The 10,451-nt window shown below is 38.2% G+C and overlaps 1 protein-coding gene across 1 annotated transcript; it reads left to right on the top strand.

Annotated features, from left to right (window-relative positions):
• Positions 1-922: 922 nt before the first annotated feature.
• On the top strand, positions 923-3,473 carry LOC110854796 (DBH-like monooxygenase protein 1). Its single transcript, XM_022103243.1, has 6 exons — positions 923-982; positions 1,200-1,352; positions 1,440-1,679; positions 2,187-2,225; positions 2,340-2,667; positions 2,941-3,473. The coding sequence occupies exons 1-6, from the start codon at positions 923-925 to the stop codon at positions 3,471-3,473; spliced, it is 1,353 nt and encodes a 450-aa protein (XP_021958935.1).
• Positions 3,474-10,451: the final 6,978 nt, after the last annotated feature.

The raw sequence follows: 10,451 nt of genomic DNA, 5'->3' as shown, positions 1-10,451 counted from the left end.
AATACATACCCATGCTATAAAGGCCTTGTGGCGAGAAGCCCTAACCGTCTTTTTCCCTCATAAGGCAATGTATGGTGGGGAGAACCCGTATTTTTCCCGTAAGGAAAAGTATGTGGCGAGGAGCCCTCTTTTTCCTCATAAGAAGTGTGTGATGAGGACCCGTCTTTTTTCCCATAAGAAATAGAGTGGGCGAGAAATCTGTGGCTTCTCCCATAAGAAATAAAGTGGGTGAGAAATCCGTGGCTTCTCCCATAAGAAATAAAGCGGGCGAGAAATCTTTGGCTTCTCCCATAAGAAATAAAGTGGGTGAGAAATCTTTGGCTTCTCCCATAAGAAATAAAGCGGGCGAGAAATCCTTGGCGAGAAAACCTAGCCAAGGATTTCCCCATAAGAAATAAAGCGGGCGAGAAATCTTTGGCGAAAAAACCTAGACACTTCTACTACTATATTGCTCGGTAAAATCAATAACATCCTTTATGCAAGGTACACAAAAAACGAGGACTTGATTTTGTATAAAACTCCTACGACTTGAGATCCTGTTTCCCAAATATTTTTTTATCGCAAGCATATATATTCCACTCCGAATCGACCATTTTCCTCCCAGTTCAAATTGGCGTAGTAATCGAGCGAGATAAATAATACCCATCTTTCAATATCTTTTAATCTTTATTATTAAATTCTTCAATAAGTAATTATTGAAAAATTTCTAATGTGGGTAGAAATACGAGCACTTTTTATCCTTTTTGCACTGCAGAATTATTCCGGCGGCGTGGCAATAAAGGAGAATTACTCGAATGAAGAAACCTTAGATGGCGAGGGGAAGTATGTCCTAAGATGGGACGTAGTAGGAGATAGGATCGTGTTTGAAGTGACCGCGGAAACCCAGGGGTTCGTCGGGTTTGGTATTTCCCCGTCAGGAACAATGACCGGAGCGGATATTTTTATCGCCGGGGTTCGACCGAATGGATCAACATATGTGCAAGTAAGGGCATTTTGACATCAGAAACTTTTATTTTTCAACTACAATTTAAAGTTAAGAAAAGTGTAGTTCCACACTTTTTTAACTACTCTCCGGATTTCTATTCTCTAAAATTTATTTTAAATGCCAGGTCATGGGTTAGTTGGAGCTTTTTACTTTTGAAAACAAAACTAAATTTTGCAGATGAGAAATTATAAACAGAAATGATTCAATTTTTCAGGATTTCCACGCAAATGGAGAGACAATGCCGGTCTTGGATACTCAACAGGATTGGAGGCTACTGGATGCTTACGAAATACAGGCAGAGAACAAGACAATTTTAAAATTTTCGCGCCTTCTTGACACCTGTGATGAGCAGGATTTAGCCATTGGGGTAATTCATGTAGCCACTTATAAATACATATATTTATAAGCATATAAGGGGGAAAATAATAATGATAAAATTCAAATATTTTCGAAGAGCGACACGACCCGAATAATCTGGGCGCTAGGAGACAGCGATACGATCGCCTATCACGGCGGGACTAACAGAGGGACAAAGAGTATGAATTTAATCAATCCCCAGATACCCGAACTGGACCTGGCAAGCTTACAGAACTACGCGATTGATATGAGTATCAGGTTGCCACCGATGGACACGGTTTACTGGTGTACACTCCATAAAGGGCCCACTTTAACCAGAAAGCATCACATCGTAGCGGTGAGATCATTTGCTGATCGGTGTATTGCAATATTCAACCGATTTTGGATCTCAAAATTGCACATTTTTTTAAGAGGGGACGAAAACTTTGAGTTATAAGTCCCTACATGATAACTTATGAAATCCGCGTAAAATTAGCCATAAAACATTGTAAGTCTTTGCAAAGCAAATTAAAACTTAACCGCGTGTTGCCCGGCGGGAATAGCATTTCCGTCCAGAAAAGTCCTCTTTTACCGGTAGCTTATCAGCGTGCAAAAAATCATATTTATGTAGAACAAAATGGAATTACCTGGACAGTGTTAAACCTGAATTATGTCTAATTTTTGTCCCTAGTTTGACACCTTGCTGCCCAGCTTGAACTCGATTCGACACACTCATCATTTTGTCCTTTACATGTGCCGAGCTCCTCCAGATGAAACGGAGGAGGAGGCATTTGATCGATTCACGTATGCCAACGGAAACCCATGAGATCACTGCTCTACGACACAAGTACTCCCAATTTCGCAGTGTGACACGCTCGTCTACACGTGGGCAAAGGGTGGCAAGGTGAGTTGAATAACTATATGTACAAACTCGTAAATCTTTAGGGGTATACGAGTTCGAATCCAGCTTAGGACCAGTAATCTTTACTTTAGGTAGCACATTTGTGGATTAATGTAGATGATGATATTTCCTGAAGATGTGGGCTTCCCTATTGGAGAAACGTCAACCGCACAATATTACATGGTCGAAGTGCATTACGACAATCCGCAGCGGTTGGAGGGTATCTTTGTCGAAACGGGATTGATAATGCATTACACCCCTAAATTGAGATCCATCGACGCGGGAATACTCGCTATTGGTCAAGGCGTCGATATTTCGCTAACCATCCCGCCTAATCAGGATGGTTTCAAGGTCGTGGGGCATTGCAGTCCTCAATGTACACAGGAAGCGCTAGGGCCCGAAGGAATCACCGTGTTCGGGTCCATGCTTCACTCACACAAATCCGGTAAAGGGTAATGATCTGAAGTATTTTAAATCTCACAGCGTAACACTGCGTAAATTCGTCAGACAACTCTTCAGACATTATTTTCTCCAAGCTTTCTAAGCGCAGCTTTTCATAACTTAATTAAATTAGGAATATACAGCTTTGAAATGTGCTTATTCATCGCCATTTTTTTTAACTCGAGAGTGTTAGTTAGGTATCAATTAATAGAAAAGAACATCTCAGAAATTCGTGGCATTATATTAAACTAAATTTAATTTTGATTGTTTACTAAAGGCCGAAAAATGAAGACACGCCATCTCCGAGAGAACATAGAACTTCCCTGGATCGATTTCGACAATCCTTATGATTTTAGCTTCCAGCAGAACAAGGTTCTCCTTCAAACCCGTCAGATTCTCCCCGGAGACCAGCTGTCCGTCGAGTGCACGTATTCTTCCATATGGAGGAACGGGAAGCCCGTAATCGGGGGACGCTCCTCGTACGAAGAAATGTGCCAAAGTGTACTCTGGTATTATCCGAGAAATCAGCTACAATGCATGTCTCGCTACGACGTGGATACACATTTGGCCGATTTTGGGGTCGAGAAGTACCACATCGTACGGGGTTTGTCGTCACTGCGATACATCGTGGACACACCGGCTCCCATCGCGGGCGATTATTACGACCTGGTCGCCACAAAGTTTAATTGGACATATGGCTTTTTACGCGCGTATCAGGAAGAAAGATTAAATGGATCAAATGTCACAATGTGGCGGGAAACAAAGACCTACAAGATATCCGAAAAATTTAATCGAGTATTTTCCAAATAATCTGTGTATTAACACAAAGAAGACTAAAACTGTAGACAAAATTTTAGACTATTGTTTGCATTATAAGTAACGGTAAATAAGACATTCTGAAATATTAACCCTTGCAAATAAAATACATATATGCATGTGCTAAATAAGTGTGCTATGTTCATTGAACTCATACTGGAACCATGTTTTAGGCTACACGAGATTAGGTTAGGGACTTATGATGAATAATCACTATAAAAGTAAGACATGACGTGTTACCTTCTTTTCTGTGGACACATAATGGTCAAATATTTGATGACAAGCTCATATTTGCGGCCGGCACTAGTCTTTAGTGGGCGAGTGGATTAGTGAACAATTTTATTCTTCATCACGGTAAGCTCTATGTTGCTCAGTTTCGCGTAAGCACTTTTAAACATACAGCAAATCATGACCGTGTAAACGAGGTCAAAGGTCTCAAGTATCGAGTTTTGTGGTTTGATAATTTTATACAGTTTGGGGTGGGGTTCTCATGAATAAATATCAGTTAAATGTAGATTGATTTGGTGACGAGATCGATGGTCATAAAATGCTAAACTCATCTCACTGCACTTCGTTTCGACTCGTTCTCTGGGCATCGTTTATTTAATCTTCTTTTGATCTAAAAAACAGTCTTAGGTAGGTGCATTTGTATAGGTGTAGGAAGGTTCATGTCATATAATGCTATGACATTTAATTCACGTACGTGAAATCAATAATTTAATTTATTCACCAGAGGGTCAGAGTTTTATAGTATAAATATGAAATTTTTCGGAAAATGCTTGACTTTTCAATATCCTACTTATACCGAACTGAAGAAGCTACGAGACAGACGAAGGTACAAAGAATAGTAGATAATTTAATAAAATTTTCGACAAAATTCAGTTGATAAATACATAAATATTTTCCAATAGCAGTCGATTTCTTTTAAGAGTTATCTATGTAGCTCTATTTGATATGGCATTCATGGATTGGGCTTCAACTACATAAACGAGAGATAACAACCCTCTTTCACCCATAGTGCAGTAAAGCGGCGTTTTGTCGCCGTGTCGTATATATACGTAAATATTTTGAAAAGTTACTCGCACTGCGTGTGGTTATATTTTGAGTGTTTGCCCCCATTAGTGTCCGATATTCAATGAATACTTTAATAATATTATAGTACCGCTAGAATATATAAAACTGTACTGGTCTGCTTTGCAAACATTTATTTAAACTTTGCTGGGGTATATGATTTAGTACCCTTCGCTTAATTTTATTTAATAAATTAACCAAGGCGAGTGGAAAGCAGACATGCATTTTGAATTTCAGAGCGGAGAGGACAAGATATGATTAAATTACCGTAGAAGGTATAGATATACCTTTTACGGTATAAAAGTACGGCGTAAAAGTATATACTTTTATATTATCGTAAGATTAGATAATCACATAGCCAAACGTTGGCTGATATCGGAACTATGTCTGCCGTGCTAGAGACTCTAGCCTAGAGTCGAACTTTTTTCTGGGAATGTTTCTAGAAACTTACTCGTAAGAAATACACATGGCTGTCTTAAAGTTAGGCCCGAGAAGTCATTTAATGGGCCTACGAGATACAGGAACAAAAATTGCACGCACCTTCCAATCAACAGTCAAGTGGATAAGCAACGTATGTTTGCCCTCCTCAAACATACCTCTTGTTGTCGGTCTAACTAAAATGTCACTAATCATTGACCAGTTACCATTCACTCTAATCAAGGGAACCTTTGTTGTCACGGGTAAAAACCAATGCCGCCGTATATCGGCAGTCGTTGTTATCCTATTTCATCTGGCAGTGGTGCTCAAGTGGGTTTTAGACAACTGGTTGGACACAGGAGAACATTCCTCACCAATTTGGAAATTCGTTCTTATGTACCACTGTGTATCACTGTTCAGCTCCATTATGGCTTTCATAGTCCACATTACTAAGTTAAAGGGAGAAACAATATGGTTGCTAAATGCCGCACTCCAAATTGAGCGAGATTGCCGGGCTGAGGGTGAGTTTTTGTTCTGATGTGTTCTGCTAACGCTAAGGTTTGGGTAACACTTTGGTTACCACGAGTTTTGAGTTCCTGAACCCCTCATTATTTAAGTTGCCTAATCGTAAGCTCTTTTGAAGGTTACTTTTATGGGTAAAGTTTGTAAAGCTGATTTATCCTATGGGTTCTTTGAGACATCGACTGGCCAAGCGATACGTACATCTAACTCATACCGTAATTTCTCTTAGTTCCACTACGCAGCTATTCGACCAGAAACATTTGAAAATTTGACGTAATTTGAATTCAACTTCAATTCTTTGCTCATCAAAATGTGGCCCCAAATATTTTATTTTAATCAAATTATACACTCAATTTTATGAGGATTAGTTTTTAAGGAATTTGTCGAAATATATTTTCCGACACTGCTCGACACATTAATTACCATCCTTTAGAATTTTTGGACTGCTATTCAATCATGTTTGTCACGATACAGATAATCAAGAACGATTACATTATGTACGCTGCAGAGTCAAAACAAATTATCAGCTACAAAGCACGTGATTGTCTAAGAGGTACTCACAATGGATGAATTTTACCAACAGTATTGTAGGCAAGTAGTATAGGAAATATAGGTACTGGGATAAGAAATTGTTTGTCGGATTGATTTGTGCATTGGTTTGTCATTAACCGCGTATATTACATAAAATTTTCAGGGTTCGAGATCGTTCATCTTTATTACATTGGGTTTATAGCCCTATCCAAGATGGCAGTAGTCATGCTGCCTCTGCCATGCTTCGCGACTGGTTTACTTCTACCCTGCATTCCTCCCGTCTGGAGCAGCGTCATCTATCTTGAATGCAATTCGTGGGACGACGATGGGAACAGTGGGTTTATATTCAGGATGTACGGAGCAATTCTGTGCTACTATCTTGGATTTTCGGTAATATCCACAGGTGTCTTCGTCATCACGGTGGTCATGATTTACCCCGCCGAGGTGAAGCTAATACTCATCGAGTCAATAAGCAGGTTCCACGAAGATAAAACTCAAAATGATCATCCGAATTTTCCTCATATGAAGTCTTAAGGATTGTCGTAGATGAAAGATTATGAATAATTTTACAGGGATCTGAGCAGTGGAAGGAAACCTTCTATTGAAGTCCTCATAACTTATCGAAACTTGCAGATGCTAACGGACTTGCACAATTCCGTGTTCAGACATCCCATAATGTCCATAATGGTTGGAGCCGTAACTATCTGTGAAAGTTTTGCTCTATATATCATAATAACTTCAACGTTGGAGGTTCCAGTCGTGGTAATAATTTTATTCTCAGCGGTCGCAGTTGATTTGTTCATCCTCATCGTGGGGCCGTTCAAGATTATGGCAAATCCATTTGTCCGGTCGAAGGAGTTATTGCAATCCCTTAAACGAATGAATACTTCTGGATGGGTAAAGCGATTTGTAAAATCGTGCCCGCCTTCGAAATTGATACTAGGTGATGGCAAGTTTTTTGATCGAGCTACATCTCTCGTAATTTTTAGTAAATGTGTAGACTTGCTTATTACCTTTGTTCTAATGTGATTGATGTTAAATGCAAATTTACGATTATTGAGAATATATCAGTAGTTTGTAAGTAGTTTGTTCATTGTAGTAAAGATTATATTCGCAGAGAATTACGATTATTGGTACATACATACATATGTACATTTATGTATATGTATGGTATGGTTCTATAATCGTAAGCATCTTTTATGTATATATAAAAAGTAGGATTGAGTTTTATAGAACCCTTTGGTTTGACTCAGCAAAATGGAAATAAAATGAAATGTTACAAATTATTTGTTTTTGAATATTTCGAAAGTTAATCCGACTTACGAGTATGATCATGAGTTTTGGGCTACCTAAGACGATGACTTCAGGATCTAGCCATCCAGGTCAAACTTTGAAAATATCAAATTTTTAGTTTCGAACGTTAACTTAGACGCTTACGATACTTTTGTAATTTCCTTTTAATTCTCTAAAAATGGTAAATTATACGGTTGTATTAGTGCTCCAATACCTGTCACAATTTCATGTAAAGTAACGTGCGAACCAATGTCTGATTGAGATTAACAGATTGACTCAATGCGTATACATATGACTCCTTGGGATATTTTACACCTATTTCATGTATTTGTGTATCTAAGTTTTTAAAATTTAATATCTTCAACCTTCCTGATTATGTCATGACTTGATATCTAATGCGCTGTTAGGTTTTACATTATCAATTGTGATAACTAGGAATTATTCCGTAATATAATATTTCCATACCTATTATATAGGTAATATCTTCGCGTTATCCGTGAAATTGCACTGGTATTCATAAAATTGTCATGTCTTTTGCTCAGTGCCGCGACAAAGGTGGATTTGACTGGATAATGGTTTCCAGGCCGTACGGCCCGGAGGGCCGTACCGGGCCTGACCATGCACTAGATAAAACGAGGTTTTATGATAAAACTGCTTAAATCATGAAGTTTTGATGAAATTGTCTAAGAACTTAATTTATGCTAGTTTCAATTGCATAGTGAGTTGATCTGAATCCATTCCAACCCTCTAGTTATTACATATTCTAACTTTTTCTTAGACATTTAGTAATTTTACCTAGGGTTTGTTTTTCCATTTCAAAACTCTTTTTACCAGAAAAGGAGAGAAACAGTGGTGAAGGTGAGAAAAGGGCATAGTGATGGGTAACCTCACAAGGCCTCTCGAAAAAAAAGTGAGGCCTACGACCTCGCATGCCGAGGAAGCCCAAGGCCTTTGCCTCACAATTTAAGCCTAGGCCTCTGGTCAGAGGCTATAGGCCTCAGAGAGATCGGCCTCTCCATTTAAAAGTGAAGCCAACGACCTCACACGGCCTCGACCTCGGCCTCACATCGGGAATCTTAAGCGTCAGTGCGGCAGGTCTCGGCCTGTCTAGTTTTCAAAATATAGGCTTCAGACCTCACTGGGCTCGACCTCAATATCCTCAAAGACCCCAAGGCTTCCCATCACTGTTTAGGCCCTTTTATGTATTTTTCCTTGAGAAATCCATATTTTTGTACCTCAAATTTGTACCTTGGTGAATTTCGCCAAGTTTAACCTATTATCTTCCTTTTGGCGTGTCTTTACCATTTTATTACTTATGTATATTAAGTAAATTTCAAAAATTTCTCGAACTCAGAGCATTACTACGAAACTTTTATATGTTCCCAAAGTTATGAACTTTAATCTTATGCAGACATCAAGTGTGTACTTCAATTTTTAGAAATGTTAATTTTTAGAGATGTTTAAAATGTCAAACTCATGCCGTATTTTTTTAGTGAAGCAAATTCCTAGTAGCAAAAAAGGGCTAAGAATTGATAGGCCTGAGGTAGTTACATATCTCGGATTTTGACCTGACTAATTTTAAATTGTTCACGCTCAGAAATAAACAAGAGGAACTACATTTTTGCGTTTCCAGTTCGCTTGTGGCGGAATTTTAAAATAAAATTACAGCCAAAATCAGGATTTTTTCAAAATGCTCTAAGTTTTCGAACCATTTTAAAACAGTTTTAATTTTCAATGTTTTTTGCATTTTTAATAATTTTGGAAGTTTTTAAAAATGAATTTTAATAATTACAGGGGAGTAATTCTGAGCAAGAATCGTGCTTAACTTTTGAAATCGGGTTAAAATTCGAAAAGTGTATTTAATAAATTTAATAATTCCGTGAAAGGCGAAAATACAACACACATTCTAGAAAACCCATAAATATTGGTCCGTTGATTTTGATGCTTCAACAATACAAATTAGTCTGATCGAGAAATAGATAATCACCTTACATCTCTGCTCTGTAACCCCAGGTTAATAACATACATAATTCGATTTCTCGGTCATTTATCTAGCGATTTTGGATAAGTTTTGAATTTGAAGGCCAATGGGAAAAATATATGAAAAATCTGATCTTCCCATTTTCCTGGTAATGTGAGTTTCTACCAGTCCAAACCCTGGTTTTGACGGGACTTTTATTAAATTTTAATGGTTATAAAGAAAGGCCGTACAATTGTTCAGAAATCCAGGCCCCTCATTGGCTTGTCGCGGCACTGCTTTTGCTAATTGTAAGGTTAGTTATAATACTATCAAGCAAGCTTTATTTGTAACGTAAACCATTGTCGTACTTTGGAGGACAACCCTTCACCGACAGATTTTGATGCACTTTGGCTATTTTGTAGTACAAGATGAGTCTAGTAAAAGTGAAGTAGCTTTCATTCCAGGGCCCCACTTGCGTTCGCCATGTCGTGGAATCATTACAAAAACTGACAGGATTGCTAGAATACAATAGCTTGCACTTATTAAAAGACGAGAAGGAATTTTTTATTCAATTTTTTTTAGCTATTTTTGAGCTTCTGTTAACCATCTTCGCTCCTCAGTGACTTCGCAGGGCTAATGGCCTGACATACATTTCGCGATGAATTGATCCTTACCAATAAGGTGCAAAATTGAACGTGATTTTCCGATCACCTAAACTCGAACGAGGTCACTGAGGAGGGCTGAAGGTTGATAAGTAATCAAAAATTGTAATGTTCCCACCATCGCAACAAGTCAGAGACAAGTTATCAAAACTCATAGGGTCAATAATACTCCGAGAAATCTGGCATCCTAATGAACTATGGTTAAAAGCAGGGGCAAGATCGAACGCTCCTAGCGTCAATATAAATAGTACTCATAAGGTGACAAAATTTCATTTTAACATGGAACTTTGGTCACCTATCATTGGGCTAGAATTATAAAATACAATGTAAAGGGTGGGAAACTTAAAAGTGGTACAGTGGCGCTTTGGCCATATTTCTGGTATCGCCGCTACGATTTCTATAATTTTGTATTTTTTAGACATGTCATAAGAATTGTTAATGGTTGGTGCAAAAAGAGCTCCAAATCGGTTATACATTGCGAAGAATTAATATTTGTGGAAAATCTTAGGTAGTTGA

This window comes from Folsomia candida, unplaced genomic scaffold, assembly GCF_002217175.1.
Source record: "Folsomia candida strain VU population unplaced genomic scaffold, ASM221717v1 Fcan01_Sc010, whole genome shotgun sequence".
Lineage (NCBI taxonomy): Eukaryota > Metazoa > Arthropoda > Collembola > Entomobryomorpha > Isotomidae > Folsomia > Folsomia candida.
This window is presented reverse-complemented; position numbering and strand designations above follow the sequence as displayed.

Bases quoted from the DNA above. Each gene is read 5' to 3' on its own strand.
- LOC110854796 (XM_022103243.1), top strand. From the start codon at position 923: ATGACCGGAGCGGATATTTTTATCGCCGGGGTTCGACCGAATGGATCA. The intron at 1,353-1,439 runs GTAATTCATGTA...ATATTTTCGAAG, and splicing joins AGCAGGATTTAGCCATTGGG to AGCGACACGACCCGAATAAT. The intron at 2,668-2,940 runs GTAAAGGGTAAT...TGTTTACTAAAG, and splicing joins GCTTCACTCACACAAATCCG to GCCGAAAAATGAAGACACGC.